The following is a 17,516-nucleotide window of genomic DNA, read 5'->3' on the forward strand; positions in this document are numbered from 1 at the left end:
GGTAGGCTGTCAATAAATGCACTCCAGATACAAAGAACACATTTGCTGACAACATCCACTGAAAAAATAACTCTTAAAACACATTTCTACATGATTTTGCATCAATTTAATGCAAAAAATTAGGCGTTTTCTCACCTTTTTCCAATATTTTCATCTTTACTTCATTGGCAATCAACTATTCCCCCAAGTTATGACATCAGTCAATATGTCATTCTTTTCACCAAACAGTATACTCACTCCACAGAAAAAATCATAAAAATCCAACCAAAATCAATGGATCTGTGATGATTTCACTAATAGTTGATCAGCAGGCTCAGAACCTCAATAGAATTGTAGGCTACTCTCAAAATTCCGAAAGACATGTAGTCCATGAGCCAGGGGGGTTGATCGGTATCATCGGGGGAAAAAATGCTATCATTGTTATTTGGCAAGGTATACACCCCTAGTATTAGAAAAATCACTATAGCAGTGCAGGGGTGGTAGCGAAATCACTTTTTTCAGCTCATGAAGTTACTAACCCCCTAAGATAAATTCCGTTTTTGAAATCTGGTGTATATCTGGTTTAGGCTCATGCTAGGGATATTGTCAATATTCTATAATATGGTGCTTGGTATCGCTGGAAAGGGGACCTTTTAGGCTTTCATTTAAGCCCAGTACTGAATCTGTCTGACAAACACAGAGGTCACATGACTTCTTTAAACCAGAAATAACACACATTTTTTCACAATTTCCGCCTAAACTAAAAATCCGCCTAAAATCGCTGTGCCATGAAAGAACACCACGGACACAAAAGTCAACAACTTCAATACTCAAGGCACTCTGATGACTCAGAAAATGTATAATATACCCATACTATTTATTTGTGAGAGCCTTAAATTAGACTTGTGCAGCCAGCACAAGTCTTCAAAATAGAATAGAGCCAATAGAATGGACAAATAGAATACCCTAGTCCAGGGCCAAATGTTGTAATAAAAACACTTGTAATTGGTGTAACAAAATGTTTCTATCATGTATTTTGATATTCACCCACTTTCAGTTAGAATGTCAGAATGTAGCTCATGCACTGAATGTTGATGGATTTTGACAAGGTTTTGTCAGTTTTGTGAAAAGATTGTTGGAATCAATCGCTGTAAAAATCTGTTATTGTCTATCCATTCTAAAAGTGCATCTATCCATTATAAAAGTCCATCTATCCATCATAAAAGTGCATCTGTCCATTATAAAAGTCCATCTCTCCATCATAAAAGTCCATCTCTCCATCATAAAAGTCCATCTATCCATTCTAAAAGTCCATCTCTCCTTTATAAAAGTGCATCTATCCATCATAAAAGTGCATTTGTCCATTATAAAAGTGCATCTGTCCATTATAAAAGTCCATCTCTCCATCATAAAAGTCCATCTCTCCATCATAAAAGTCCATCTATCCATTATAAAAGTGCATCTCTCCATCATAAAAGTCCATCTCTCCATCATAAAAGTCCATCTATCCATTCTAAAAGTCCATCTCTCCATTATAAAAGTGCATCTATCCATCATAAAAGTGCATTTATCCATTATAAAAATGCATCTGTCCATTATAAAAGTCCATCTCTCCATCATAAAAGTCCATCTCTCCATCATAAAAGTCCATCTATCCATTATAAAAGTGCATCTCTCCATCATAAAAGTCCATCTATCCATTCTAAAAGTCCATCTCTCCATTATAAAAGTGCATCTATCCATCATACAAGTGCATTTATCCATTATAAAAGTCCATCTATCCATTATAAAAGTGCATCTCTCCATCATAAAAGTCCATCTATCCATTATAAAAGTGAATCTCTCCATCATAAAAGTCCATCTATCCATTCTAAAAGTCCATCTCTCCATTATAAAAGTGCATCTATCCATCATAAAAGTGCATTTATCCATTATAAAAGTGCAGATATCCATCATAAAAGTGCATCTGTCCATTATAAAAGTCCATCTATCCATTATAAAAGTCCATCTATCCATTATAAAAGAGCATCTGTCCATTATAAAAGTCCATCTCTCCATTATAAAAGTCCATCTCTCCATCATAAAAGTCCATCTCTCCATCATAAAAGTGCATCTGTCCATTATAAAAGTCCATCTATCCATTATAAAAGTCCATCTATCCATTATAAAAGAGCATCTGTCCATTATAAAAGTGCATCTGTCCATTATAAAAGTCCATCTCTCCATCATAAAAGTCCATCTCTCCATCATAAAAGTCCATCTATCCATTATAAAAGTGCATCTCTCCATCATAAAAGTCCATCTATCCATTCTAAAAGTCCATCTCTCCATTATAAAGTGCATCTATCCATCATACAAGTGCATTTATCCATTATAAAAGTCCATCTATCCATTATAAAAGTGCATCTCTCCATCATAAAAGTCCATCTATCCATTATAAAAGTGAATCTCTCCATCATAAAAGTCCATCTATCCATTCTAAAAGTCCATCTCTCCATTATAAAAGTGCATCTATCAATCATACAAGTGCATTTATCCATTATAAAAGTGCAGATATCCATCATAAAAGTGCATCTGTCCATTATAAAAGTCCATCTATCCATTATAAAAGTCCATCTATCCATTATAAAAGAGCATCTGTCCATTATAAAAGTCCATCTCTCCATCATAAAAGTGCATTTATCCATTATAAAAGTGCATCTATCCGTCATAAAAGTGCATTTATCCATCATAAAAGTCCATCTCTCCATCATAAAAGTCCATCTATCCATTATAAAAGTGCATTTATCCATCATAAAAGTCCATCTATCCATTCTAAAAGTCCATCTCTCCATTATAAAAGTCCATCTCTCCATCACAAAAGTCCATCTCTCCATTATAAAAGTGCATCTATCCATCATAAAAGTCCATCTATCCATTATAAAAGTGCATCTATCCATCATAAAAGTCCATCTATCCATTATAAAAGTGCATCTATCCATCATAAAAGTGCATCTGTCCATTATAAAAGTGCATCTCTTCATCATAAAAGTGCATCTCTTCATCATAAAAGTGCATGTCTTCATGTTCATTTTATGAAGTATACTTAAGTAATTTTCAAGTATATTTTTAAGTATACTTTATGTAGTAAGTATACTAATATCAATGTGTACTTGTAGTAAAATTGTGTACTATTTCAATACTGCTTGGGACTAAATTGGCTCACTTTTCGTATTTTTTGTATTTGTAAGAGTAGTAAACTAAGTACACAACTAGGTTTCTCATTTGTAATGCATCTGTACTACAAGTGAACTTATAAGTATACTAGTAGTTTACTATTTTAATACAAGTAGTACATTTTTTAGTTTATGAAAGTACACACTGATGTGTACTCTCAGTAAACTACTAGTTTCGTAGTTTATACTGCAAGTGTACTTGTAAGTTTTCTTTAAGTAAACATAACATTATACTTTGCACTTAACATGTAACATTATTATTTTTGCACTTGAAAAATACCTTTAACTGTACTTTAAATTTAAAAACATGTTATTAGCTTCATGCATCCTTTTTTAATCTTAACACTTGAATGTCAGTAAGTTTCATAAAGAAAGGCAACATTTTAAACAAAAAAGTAGAATTAGAGTAAATTGATTTACACGACCAGTGGACTAGCCTACACAAAAATTCATGCAGAATTAGAAACATATCTGTTTTATATCAATTTTCTAATCAATATTTTCAAACAATGTAAGTTTCATAAGACTGTATGTATATGAAAAAACTATGTAAAAAAGTATATTTAATTGACTACTCAATCAAAAGAGTTAACACAACTACAAGACAAGTATACAGTACTTTGAATTCTTAATTATTCTTTTAAGCAGGGTTCACCAATCTCGGTCCTGGAGGGCCGCTGTTCTGCAGAGTTTAGGACAGCGGCCCTCCAGGACCGAGATTGGTGAACCCTGCTTTTAAGTAGGCTATATCTGGATCAAAAGATTGAGTTCAAGTACAGGCCAAATATACCTGGGCCCGTATTCATAAAGAATCTTAATGCAAAGAGTAGCTCCTAGTGACAAAATTCTAAGAAAATTCTTAGAAATGTGGCCGTTTACTCTTAAAATTAAAGAAAAAAATCCCAGTAAAGAAAAAAGTAATTCAGAAATCATCTTAACCCTTAAAAGAGGTCTTAAGGTCAAAATTGTTAGGAGCACGGACGAGGACTTTTAAGAGGCTGAAGAGTTTCTTCAGCAGAGGAGAACATGGCAGAAAGAAGAAGGAGAAGAAATCTGTTGCAGACAATGGATGACAGTGAGTTAATAAGACGCTAAAGATTAGATCGTGCATGGATCATGTTTGTGACTGATCTTAGAGACGCGCTAACATCTCCGACAGCGCAGAAGTGCAATAGCGCCAGAAATGAAAGTAATCACTACATTACGATATTTGGCAACTGGGAAAATGCAACAATGCAGCAGTGTGTAATGTACACAGTCGCATGTAATTTCAAAGTGAAGGCTTATAATAGACAAATCACAATTTATTTCCTTCTTGGACTACCAGCCAATCACAGTCTTCAAAAGATTGTGTCATACATAGCAACGGGGTCAGCCCCGCCTCCTCACTAAGATGAAAGTTTTTGTCTTTTCCTTGCTCAGAGTTGTTCTCAGATTGGCCCCGAATCGCTCTTAAGCTAAGACTCCTACGTAAAAGTTTTTAAAGGAAAACTCCGGTCAATTTTAACATTGAGCTTATTTTTTTGTAAATTTGGAGTGCTGTTAATACAGAGAACAACGACAAAAATCGGTGTTGCCTACACCATTTTATCCACTTTTTAAAATTTGCACCCTGTTGACTTCAATGGGGCAAACCTGCTTTTAGCCTCTTAACATCCTTGATGTGTCATTACAAGTGCACAGCCAATGTGAGTGATTCCTTCAGAGTGAACGCGGGTCAATCTGACTGCAGTAGATGTGAAAGATATGGATAAAAATGATAATAATTCAGCCAGCGCTCACATGGCTGTGCACTTGTAATGACACATCAAGGATGTTAAGAGGCTAAAAGCAGGTTTAAATATTGCCCCATTGAAGTCAACAGGGTGCAAATTTTAAAAAGAGGATAACATGGTGTAGGCAACACCGATTTTTGTCGTTGTTCTCTGTATTGACAGCACTCCAAATTGACAAAAAAATTAGCTCAATGTTAAAATTGACCGGAGTTCTCCTTTAAGCAAAATTAAGAGTTTTCTGAGAGGATTCTTAGAATCTTTATGAATACGGGCCCTGGACTTTTCTCTCAGTATACATCAAGTACACTGAAGTGTAATTTTAAGTATATTTCTGAGAAGTACATAAAATGTAGACTGAAAGTATACTTTCTTATTTTAAGTTTAAAAGAAGTATACTAAGTGTGAAAAACACCAAGCTTACATTAGCTACTGCTACTATTCCCCACCAATTCACAAGCACAAGAGAAAAAGTATTTTGTACTTACATTGAATACCCCTGGAACTCAATGGAAGTTGATTGAAGATGGTATAGTTATAGTGTTGTTATAACCAGTCAACTGAACCAACAATCTTTTCACAAAACTGACAAAACCTTGTCAAAATCCATCAACATTCAGTGCATGAGCTACATTCTGACATTCTAACTGAAAGTGGGTGAATATCAAAATACATGATAGAAACATTTTGTTACACCAATTACAAGTGTTTTTATTACAACATTTGGCCCTGGACTAGGGTATTCTATTTGTCCATTCTATTGGCTCTATTCTATTTTGAAGACTTGTGCTGGCTGCACAAGTCTAATTTAAGGCTCTCACAAATAAATAGTATGGGTATATTATACATTTTCTGAGTCATCAGAGTGCCTTGAGTATTGAAGTTGTTGACTTTTGTGTCCGTGGTGTTCTTTCATGGCACAGCGATTTTAGGCGGATTTTTAGTTTAGGCGGAAATTGTGAAAAAATGTGTGTTATTTCTGGTTTAAAGAAGTCATGTGACCTCTGTGTTTGTCAGACAGATTCAGTACTGGGCTTAAATGAAAGCCTAAAAGGTCCCCTTTCCAGCGATACCAAGCACCATATTATAGAATATTGACAATATCCCTAGCATGAGCCTAAACCAGATATACACCAGATTTCAAAAACGGAATTTATCTTAGGGGGTTAGTAACTTCATGAGCTGAAAAAAGTGATTTCGCTACCACCCCTGCACTGCTATAGTGATTTTTCTAATACTAGGGGTGTATACCTTGCCAAATAACAATGATAGCATTTTTTCCCCCGATGATACCGATCAACCCCCCTGGCTCATGGACTACATGTCTTTCGGAATTTTGAGAGTAGCCTACAATTCTATTGAGGTTCTGAGCCTGCTGATCAACTATTAGTGAAATCATCACAGATCCATTGATTTTGGTTGGATTTTTATGATTTTTTCTGTGGAGTGAGTATACTGTTTGGTGAAAAGAATGACATATTGACTGATGTCATAACTTGTGGGAATAGTTGATTGCCAATGAAGTAAAGATGAAAATATTGGAAAAAGGTGAGAAAACGCCTAATTTTTTGCATTAAATTGATGCAAAATCATGTAGAAATGTGTTTTAAGAGTTATTTTTTCAGTGGATGTTGTCAGCAAATGTGTTCTTTGTATCTGGAGTGCATTTATTGACAGCCTACCAAACCCACTGAGGATTTGAGGGAAAAAATCATTTTTCACATTTTTCTGAAAAAAAATAAAGGGTGCATACACTAAAATGGCCACAATTTTTTTTCGCGATATTTCCGGCAGAGCAGACCCTCCAATTATTGCTTCTTAGGGTCAAAGTTAACAGAAAAAACACAAATAAAAAGTATAACAGACCATGTCAGGTTCAACCCATTTTTGAGACTTTGGCTCCCCGACTAAAATAATATGGTCTATATAAAAAGTACTGTAGTATCGAGAGAGTATTACTATTAGCATAGATAGATAGATAGATAGATAGATAGATAGATAGATAGATAGATAGATAGATAGACAGACAGACAGACAGACAGACAGACAGACAGACAGACAGATAGACAGACAGATAGACAGACAGACAGACAGACAGACAGACAGATAGACAGATAGATAGATAGATAGATAGATAGATAGATAGATAGATAGATAGATAGATGGATAGACTAACTTAGTCTTATAGAGGTGCATGATGCCGTGGACGATCTCCACTGACGGGTTCCCGCTGAAGAAGGAGATCTGATCCGGCAGCTGTTTAGAGGGAGAGTCTGGAGTCGTGCTCTCGTTCGTGTCATCTTTGGCCTCTTCGTTTCCGTCTCCGCTGGACTTCAGATCTTCTTTCCCTTCCTCAGCTCCTGATGGAAGAAAACACAGTCCGTTTACTCACTAACGAGGAGTGAGTTTGATGTGCGATTAAACTGGAGATTTCTGTGGGGTGCGGACTGGATCGACTGGATTGCTTCCCAACAAATCAGTGGGGTTTGGACCAAGCGGCAACCTCCCTGTCTCTCTCTTGAAACCAACACGGAAGTGAATTAAACGGCGATTCATCGACTGGCCGCTTGAGGCTGGCTGCAGAAGTGAGTCAAATCTGCATCTCCTCCATGTTGAAATGCCAGTTGAAACTTTTCAGCAGAAAAACACATGCTTACAGCCTGGAGCAAAAAGTGGCTTTGGTCTATACAGCTAATGTTGCCCTTCATGACGACTGTGAGGGAGGTGAATTTTTTATTACTCATCCGTTTTATATTAAGCCTTAAAGTTCTGCATAATTAAGGGCGTCCACTTTTGAGTGACAGGTGGATTCCCACTGCTGTGGTCATTAGTCATCATTAGCCGTTTGTCTGTTGTCTGTTAGCCGTCACGTTACCTCAGCTCATTGTCTGACTGTAAAAATAAATAAATTCGGGAGTGACGCGCTGCCAAGATGGCGACGGTCGGCCACAATTTAGGCTTCAAAACCGGTCTTCAGAAACCTACGGGTGACGTCACGGACACTACGTCCATATTTTTTTACAGTCTATGGTTTGGACTGATGGGGCAGTGAACCCGAGGGCAGTCCTAGAGCTCCTCCTGTCCGATTTTAGGGAAAAGTCCTGTCCATTGGAGACGTCCAACAGATTTCTTAGCCTTCTCTAAACTTTGGTACTAACAAACCATCTTTCTCTCTATCTTTCTCTTTCTTTCTTACTAATGTTTCTTTCTTTCTTTATAACTCCAAACTAAATTCAAATTTTGACAGTTGGAAAGGCCCATTAGACTCCATTATCTCCATTCTATGTACTATTTCTAATCCATCGAGACTCATTTTCCATTCTATCTAATATTTCTAAACTGAAAATCTTCAAACTTCTAAAACTTCTTCAAACTTTGGTACTAACAAACCATCTTTCTATCTATCTATCTATCTATCTATCTATCTATCGTTCTATCGATCGTTCTATCTATCTATCTATCTATCGTTCTATCTATCTATCTATCTATCTATCTATCTATCAATCAATCTATCTATCATTCTATCTATCCATCCATCATTCTTTCCATCCATCCATCCATCTTTTTATCCATTGTTCATTCTATCTATCTATCTATCTATCTATCTGTCTATCTGTCTATCTATCAATCTATCTATCTATCGTTCTATCGTTCTATCTATCTATCAATCAATCTATCTATCATTCTATCTATCCATCCATCCATCCATCCATCGTTCCATCCATCTATCATTCCATCCATCCATCTTTTTATCCATTGTTCTATCTATCTATCTATCTATCTATCTATCTATCTATCTATCTATCTATCTATCTATCTGTCTATCTATCTATCTGTCTATCTATCTATCTGTCTATCTATCTGTCTGTCTATCTATCTATCTATCTATCTATCCCATAACAACCACCCAGAACAATTATTTGATAACTGAACTGATCGTTTTGCATGTGACGGCAACACAATATTTTATTGTTATAAAATGATCAAGAAAGACAAAATCAAGTAATAATGTAATACTTCAAACTACTTTAAACTTCATCAAACTTTCTGGTCCAAACTTTCCCAAGCCAACTTAAAGTTTGTCTCGACAATTGTATCATACATCTCTTTTAATTCCTTTTATAACTGTTAATTTTCCTTGCTTTTATTTTGTGATTATTTGAATTCCTTTCTGTGTAAAGCACTCTGAATTGCCATAGTGTATAAATAAACCATTCCAGGCCCACTGGAGTCAGTGGAAGCGAGTAACTCACTGACCTGGACCTGCGCTGGGCTGGAAGGTCTCGATCACCATGTCGCTCATGACGCGGCTGCCCAGATGTTGGTGGAGGATCGCTGATCGCTCCACATCTGTTCTCCCGTCCAGCGTCACTCTGGCGGAGACCAGCGCTTTCTCCCTCATCTCGTCCTCCGACATCTCTGGGACTGTGGGAAACACGACACCAGTAAAAACCAGACTCAACATAAAGAGATTCTAGAAACAAGCTCAAACACACTGAGTGTGTCAATGCTCTCTGTGACACTTCATTCTGATGCATCATGGGATTGACATAAAATCAGATAATCGTGATATTCAGCATCTTGTCACATGCTCCTCATGTATCTGTGCTATTCTCTAAGCTCAGTGATTCTGCTGCTGATGCTCTGAATTATATACATGTATATATGCATAGTGTTTATATCCATGTATATATTTATATGCATTGTGTGCGTGGTTATATTTGATATATACCATGTCACTTTAAGAACAATAATATTTACATTGCATTTTCCTTCTTCTAAGGTTACCGTGGTAAGTTGTTATATATCCAAAAACAGGTTAATACCCTTTTGTATACAACCATGATTGATGATATATGAATATAGGCATCATTCAGTGCCACGGTAAACAAAGCAAATGTCAGTTATGTAACAGTATTGGAGTGAAACTCACCGGCGCAGTATTGAAAACCCTGCGGGGAATCAGACTGATCAGCGAGCTCGAGTCTGATCACAACCAGAGACACACTCATGTGTTCAGAGGATCAACAACTGATAATAACAACACGAGCTCATCAAGCACGACACGGATTCACACGCAAGATCTGACCCGTATAAACGGCGTTTCGTCAGAAATACATGCCATAAACGCTGGATAGAATTATGCTTTATTAATAGAAGGAAAAACGCCTGAAAACAACAATGACGTTTGATAACGAACGATAAATTACAGCGTTACTTCCGGGGTCGAGAGGATAATTTCAAAACAAAAGCCCTTATATAATTATTGGTAATTTATAATAAGAGACAACCAAGGCTTGTGAATAATATAATGTTAAAATTATTTCAAATGTGTCATATATCGTGGTATATTTATGATTACGTTTGAGAACGAAAGATAAATTTGCGTTTATCCCGGGGGCAAGAGGATCATTTCAAAACAAAAGCCCTTATACAATTTATAATAAGAGACAGCAACGATTTGTGAATGATATAATGGTAATATCATTTTTAAATGTCTCATATATAATGTTTTTTTATAATTATGATGCAATTATTACAATTTATATAATTATTATATTCAATATATTGTCAAAATCAGAATTAGATTTCTTGGCAAGTATTACACTCAAGGAATTTGTCTTGGTGAAGCTCGGTGAAAATGAACAGGTCAGATAATAAAATAGCCTATTCCAAAATAATTAATATTCTATATACATATATACAATTAAAGTCCCCATGAAATCAAAATTGAAGTTTTTTGGCTTTCAGTATGAATATGTTAGGTTATCTATTATAACCTAGTGTGCTCCAAAACAATGACAAAATTCGCATTTAAAAGTTTTTTAAACGGGTACGGTGGTGCATTGAACACTCTGTTTTGATGACGCAAGAGTTGCAACTATGGCAGCTGAGAAGGCCAATATTTGTGTTCTTTTTGAAGAATCTTCGGAGCCTGATGAAATCAGTATAAATACGTGTTTAATACTGCAAAATACGCTCAATGTTACAGTCACTCCCCTTGCAGTCCAGAATAAAAGAGAACATCCCAATCAAGTGAAGGGATTTGTGGAAACTGTGGTTCCTAATTATGTGATTCAACATTTGCCTCTCATTTCAGGATGAAAAGACATTGTCAGATGAAGGATAATCAACTTCTTACCTCCGAGACTGTGATCTATATATGACCTTATTATTTTTATTGTGAGTATTAGACTTGTCATTATTGCTGATCACTGCTGATATGCTATATTCGCAGATCATGCGCGAGTCGGCGCAGACCTGTGCATTTGAACTCTGCACAGAATGCTACATTTTAAAGTGATATGGAGATTAGGAGGAGAAACGGTTAAAGATTAGAAGGAAACTGCAGCTTTACTGAACTCAACGGCTCTGGCTGTGATATAAACTAAACGCCTCAGAGAGCCTAAGTCCCTCCCCTCCGCTTCCGGCTCATGGGACCTTATTTCGGGAAAAATATGTATAGTCAATGGCGAGAGACAACTTATCTTTTTATTCCGTTTGAACTGTGCCCTGAATTACACATAATGATGTTTGTCAATTTAAAAGATAATTATTAAAGTCAAGAAAGTCGCAGTTTGTCATAAAACAGAAGAGTAACATTTAGTTTTATGTGAAAATCGCTCAATGAACTACATCTCTCGTCTCGCACTATGTACGTCACCAACATGGCTGTCACCTGCTCGTGCAGTCTGGTACAAAACACTCAGGCATGACGGCGTAACGTTACGATTATAACGTAAGACTATAGAAAAAAATGACAGACGTTAGCTTCAGTAAAGTCATCTTCATTCATTGAGAGAAAAGGTATGACGTCACATGTGCGCCTTTTGGGTTTGTAGTCTTTGTAATTACGTATTTTCACAGTATTATACCTCAACAGTTTTACATCAAACTGCGACTTTCTTGACTTTAAAATGTATCTTTTAAATTGACAAACATCATATGTGTAATTCAGGGCACAATTCAAACGAGATCAAAATATTTGTTGTCTCCCGCCATTGACTACCATACAATATTTTTCCGAAATAAGGTCCCATGGTGGTCCACCGGAAGGGGAGGGACTTAGGGCTATTTTTAAAAAAGGGGAGGAGCTGTTCGATATGTTCCCCCCCACCCACCCCGTCGTCCTGTTTCAGTGGAAATTACGTCAGCACAGTGTTTCAAGGCACTTCAGTGGGACTTTACATTTAAAGTCAGCTTAATTTGTACATTTAAGCATTAACACAGAATACAGAAGTACATATATTGAAAAAAAAAGCTTGTAAAAATAAATATTGCAAAAGTTATTCATTGTTTCTATAAAAGAATACAGTTCTAAACAGTTATAGACATTCCAAAAAAAAAAAAAACATTTTTTTTTACACCTATATACAATGAAAATCCACAACACACTCATTTACGAAAACTCTCATAAAATCTTCACTCCATCTAATCTATGATGTTGTGAGGTGTAAAAGTGCTGCTATATTTGCATAGTCACATTCTCTGTAACTCTAAACCACCGGCTCAAACTCCACCCTGCTGAACTCCCTCAAACAGAAGATCACGTAGTCACATCTGCGCTGGTTTATATCATACAAACCCTCAGCAAATCCTCCACAGTAATTCACATAAAAGAGATAAAAACAAATGATCTGCTGCTTACGTAAACCTACGCACTTTTTGGATTCAGTTAATTGTCTTGAATAGTCCACCAACAACATTGCAACTACAATTCAATTCACAAGTTTCTTTCTTTCTCAGATGACGTTCAATGAAATGCAAACAAGCTGTTTTTAACCCCACAAAGGTGCATCAGAAGGTCTGTTTCTCTAGGCTAGTGCGTGATGGATGGACTGGGAGGTGTGGTTTGGACGAGAGGATGGACTGACTCTGATAGATAGATAGAGAGGAGGAGCTGAAAGCGTTCGCGTGTTAATGTTCCTCTGGCTGGCTGTGGGGAAGTCGCCTCCTCTTTCTCTCCTCTCCTCATCAGTTAAGCTTCTAGAGGAATTTGATATTTCAAAAGCAGACACCAGCTGTTATTCAGAGTGTTTACTGAAGGTAAGCCAACTCCATTTGTATAATGCATTTACTCTGTTTGTCCTTCTCAAGTTTTACATGTGTCTTCCTGTTGCATCTGGTGAATGTTAACCACTGCAGCTGAAGCAACTGTCTCGTCTTGCTGAACTTCCCTTATTTAAGTGGTCTTTGCAAACGCACTCAAGAGCTGGTGGGAGACGTACACTTACAGGCTGATCACGCACATTCTACGAGGCACTTTTTATTACCCTTGTTCTCCTAAAAGGGGTGTGTGAAAAAAGGATTTCCAGGAAGGAAACCCTATCTTTCTTTTTTTCTTTTTTTACAGAGGGGATTGTAAAAGGAAAGGCAGAATGTGTGGAATGTTGTACCTAACGTTTGTGTTTAAATATACCGTTTGAGAGGCTTTCACAAGAGTTTAAAGATCATTTCTTTCCTTGTTTTGAAGCACACATTTCTGCAGGTTTCACTGTAGGGGGGAAAACAGAGAGAAGCCTCTTAGGAGCAAGAAGCTGCAGTTTTTGTCATTTGATACTTGATGGTCAGACAATAGCATGGCTTTTCTTGAAAGTGAGCTCTTTTGTTTGTTTGTTGCAGATGAAACTTGTTTTAAATGGAGTATCATTTGCATGTGTGTAGTTGTAAACGCTAGACTTTCAGCCTACAGGCGTGGTGAATGCAGCTGGAAAATAGAGAATGATATTGCCACAACATGCCTCCATTCTTGCATTGGCTGTTTTGTGGGTAAATGCAATTGCAAACTGTCAAATGCACCAGAATAAAGGTGCAATATGCATCACAAAGCCGAGGTTGAGAAGCAAAAAGCAGAAACTTCCAATTCCTTCTCAATTTTTTTGTGGCAAGTTTGGTCATGCTTCAAAATCACACGTGCAGTTTGGTCAGGCCGCTGGACAAAAAAAAGAAAAGAAAGCATTTGCACTTTGGTGATGCTTGTGGAACAGAAATCAAACTTGAAACCGCTATTTTTATAGTCTAATTATGCATGTCTATAATGACATCTTGTTGTTCATTATTTGAACGCACATGCCTCCATTCTTGCTTTCAGCATTAGCTGTTCTGTGCAAATGTTAACTGCACCAAAATGAAGGTGCAATATGCATCACAAAGAGTTTAAGATGCATGCAGTTTACTTGAGGCATGTGCTAAAGAGTTTTTCAGGGCCATTCAGGAAATGCGCTTATTTTGAGATGAACGTGCTAAATAAAACCGATGAGAACACTTTTTTAAAAAAGGTTTTCACAGAAATGCCATTAAAGAACCAATTTGGGTTAAGAACCTATCAGTGAAACTTTTTCCACTATAGATAACCTTTTGTGGAATGGGAAGTTTCCATGGATGTTAAAGGTGCTTCAGGTTCTTCCATGCCGTTAAGGAACCCTTATTTTTAAAGGTGCAATAACCGATTTCTGAGAAACACTATTGAAAGGGAATTGGACAGAGGGGCACAACACACTTGTAGCCAATTAGCAGTAGTGGGCGTGTCCACACGTGATGGGGGAGGAGAGAAAGTGAGTGAGAGGGATATTTGATGAAAGATTGTAGAAAGAGAGATGGCTGAGAGACCTTACAAAAGTGAAAAGCTCAGAGGAATATCACTGGGAAAAAAAAAGAAAAAAAAAATTCTCGCTCTCCGCACTGATGCTTGAACTGAGGCGCTGATGCTTGAACTGAGGCACTGATGATCTGCCATGTCACATTTAAGAGCGTCAAAACGCCATTTATTGTTTGAATTTTGTGATTAAAATGGACAGAATTTGAAAGATGACACTTTGTTTCTTTTTAGAAGTAACAAAGTACAGAGTTATTTGCGATTTATAGGGTGAGAGGTGCGCTACAAATAATGTTTAGTATAGGGAAAAACTGCAGATCTGGCAACCCTGGCTTGAACTACGGGTGATACATAGGGTCAAATAGAGCCTCCTTTTATGTGGCTAAAATGTGGCTAAAATGTGATGGTGGACATTTAAAATCTATATTTTTTTCAGCATGGGTATTACTCAAATTCTCACGCTCTTTCTCATATATTTTTGTACATTTCTACTTTGCTTTCCACAGATGGGAGAACAAGACCCAAGTGACAGGCTGAGAGAGGACCAACCGAAAGAGACGAAGGAAAATGGCATGGGAGGTTTCTCCCAGTTCTCCTCAAGTGTACGCACCATGATGCGCATTCGCCAGAAGTACCTGGCCATGAAGAAGCGGCGTCTGGAGATAGCAGCAGTATCGTCCCAGAGCTTCGTTTCTCCACGGTCCACCAGCCCAAAGGTTTTCACCTTTGAAAATCTTTACGATCCTGTACCCAGCACTTCCCCACGCAAGCGAAAGAAAAAGAGGAAGGGTCGGGTCTTGTATCCGAGCAACAGTTTGAGAGCCGTACCTACAAAAGAGAGGAGCCGTGCAAAGAACTGCCTGTACTTGTTGTTCATCATTGTCTTTCTTCAGATTTACAACGCCATTGAGAACTTGGATGACCACGTGCTCAAATATGATCTAGAAGGCCTGGAGAAGACCATTAAAAGGGAAGTGTTTGGCCAACAGGAAGTGACAGAGCAACTTCTGGGTCATTTACATGATTATTTGTCAACTTATGTACACAATAAACCTTTGGTGTTGTCGCTTCATGGACCTACTGGAGTTGGGAAGAGCCACGTTGGGCGATTACTGGCTCAGCATTTCCGCTCAGTTGTTGGCGATGAGTTGGTGATGCAGTACTTTGTGCTGCACCATTGCCCAACAGATGACGATATCCCACAATGCACCAAATCTCTGGACTCTCACGTCTCTGAAATGGTCACACAAGCTGAGGAAGCGGAGAAGATACCGGTTTTCATCTTCGATGAAGTGGAACACATGCCCAGGGAGTTGCTGGACACGTTGCGAGACCTGATTCATTCCCAAAACAACAATGAATACTTAAACGCCATCTACATCCTCATCAGCAACCTGGGACATGAAGATATCACCAAATTCGTCCTGCACAACTCCAGCGTCTCCGTCTCAGGCCGGCTGAGCTTGAGTCAGGAACTGACACCTTGGTTACGCAGTTACCTTCAGAGACACCACATGCTATTTTTGGAAGCAGAGCTCCTACCATTCATGCTTTTGGAGAAGAGCCACGTAATGGACTGTTTTATTGACGAAATGTCCAGGGAAGGATTCTACCCGGATCGATCACATGTAGAAAGACTTGCAGAAGAACTATCGTACTATATAGTTGGCGAACAGGAGTTTTCTCACACCGGATGCAGGCAGGTCGTGGCAAAAGTGAACCTTCTCTGAAACAAAATCTGCCGTGCAGATGAGCAACGTGAGGGACCCTTCCATGATTTTTTATTTCAGTGTGTATTCAACATTTTTTTTTTTTTTGTATATACACAACTGGTCAAAAGTTTGGAGTCAGTAAGATTTTTTTTTTTATGTTCTTGAATGAACCCTCTTATGCTCACCAAGGCTGCATTTCTTTGCAGTAAAAGCTGTTGTGAAATATTACAATTTTACAAAATATATTTAAAAATGTTATTTATTTGTGTCTTCCAATTTTTATGGAAACAATGAAACCACAATAAACTAAAAAACATGATACCGTTGGATATCGTCAAGTTTCTTCGATGAAAGTTCATAAAGAACAGCGTTTATTTGAAACAAATCTTTTGTACATTATAAATGTCTGTCACTTTTTGATCAATTTTTATGCATCCTTGCTGAATAAAAGTATTAATTTCTTTCAAGAAAAAAGTACTGACCCCAAACTTTTGAACGGTAGTGTATTTGTTCTCATACATTTACTGTGAAGCAGGTCCATGAAACAAGCACAGCTGTAAATAACACAAAACAATATTCAATCGTTCTTTGTTTATTAGAATTTCTCAGTTTCCACTGGGAAAATTAGGTAAAAAGACCAAGAAAATTGTAAAATTAGTGTGTGTATGAGATTGTGCGTGCGTGTGTGCGTGTGTGTGTGTGTGTGTGAGTGGAAAAAGCAGTTGGTATGTACAATGCATTGATATCTGTGCCCACAGAGTGTTTAATGATTAAATTTCTCTTTTGTACACCAGAAAAGTGGGTTGCTAGTGCCATTTTTCACACAATACATAAATGAGCGTATAAGAAAGTGTCGCAAGCTCTAAAAAACACATGCTGTCTTGTTGGTTTCCTGTAAGTCTTGTCTATGCCTAAAGCTCTATAAGTGCGGCGTCAATCTAATGCTTCATCGTGAGAAATAACCTCAACTACCATCATGCAATTTCTGACCTTCACTCATCAATGCGATAAAACAAATGTAAGTGCTTAGCATGCACTGACATCTCCAGAGAAGCCCTCCAAATGTTTCTACCATGCTTGCAAATCTACCGCTACTTGTGTATTTTGGTTTGCTGCAAGAGCTCTACGTAAATATATGACCTTCATTAAATAAATTAGCAATATTTTTTCCCTTAGAAGGTCAGATGTTACGGCCGGTCGAGATCGAATCACTCTGCTCCCACAGACTTGCAAACACCATCAA

At 37.4% G+C, this 17,516-nt stretch overlaps 2 protein-coding genes across 3 annotated transcripts in view; one reads left to right on the forward strand and one right to left on the reverse strand.

Moving 5' to 3' along the window:
• The window catches only part of brap (BRCA1 associated protein), a 22,892-nt gene extending 12,681 nt beyond the window's left edge, over positions 1 to 10,211 (reverse strand). Inside the window, exons 1-3 of the mRNA XM_079862103.1 lie at positions 9,900 to 10,211; positions 9,224 to 9,391; positions 7,143 to 7,326 (exon numbers count right to left, since the gene is read on the reverse strand). Coding sequence (XP_079718229.1) covers positions 7,143 to 7,326; positions 9,224 to 9,391; positions 9,900 to 9,978 — 431 coding nt within the window. The 5' untranslated portion in view covers positions 9,979 to 10,211. The remainder of the gene's footprint in view (positions 1 to 7,142; positions 7,327 to 9,223; positions 9,392 to 9,899) is intronic.
• Positions 10,212 to 12,793: 2,582 nt separating this feature from the next.
• On the forward strand, positions 12,794 to 16,858 carry tor4aa (torsin family 4, member Aa). 2 transcript variants are annotated; one of them, XM_079860327.1, is made up of 2 exons: positions 12,794 to 13,012; positions 15,068 to 16,858. In XM_079860327.1, the coding sequence occupies exons 1-2, from the start codon at positions 12,887 to 12,889 to the stop codon at positions 16,289 to 16,291; spliced, it is 1,350 nt and encodes a 449-aa protein (XP_079716453.1). In that variant the 5' UTR covers positions 12,794 to 12,886; the 3' UTR covers positions 16,292 to 16,858. The 2 variants fall into 2 exon arrangements, with proteins under 2 accessions (XP_079716453.1, XP_079716454.1); XM_079860328.1 differs by lacking the exon at positions 12,794 to 13,012 and adding an exon at positions 13,297 to 13,367.
• Positions 16,859 to 17,516: the final 658 nt, after the last annotated feature.

The sequence above is a fragment of the Squalius cephalus genome, assembly GCF_949319135.1.
Source record: "Squalius cephalus genome assembly, chromosome: 24".
NCBI lineage: Eukaryota > Metazoa > Chordata > Actinopteri > Cypriniformes > Leuciscidae > Squalius > Squalius cephalus.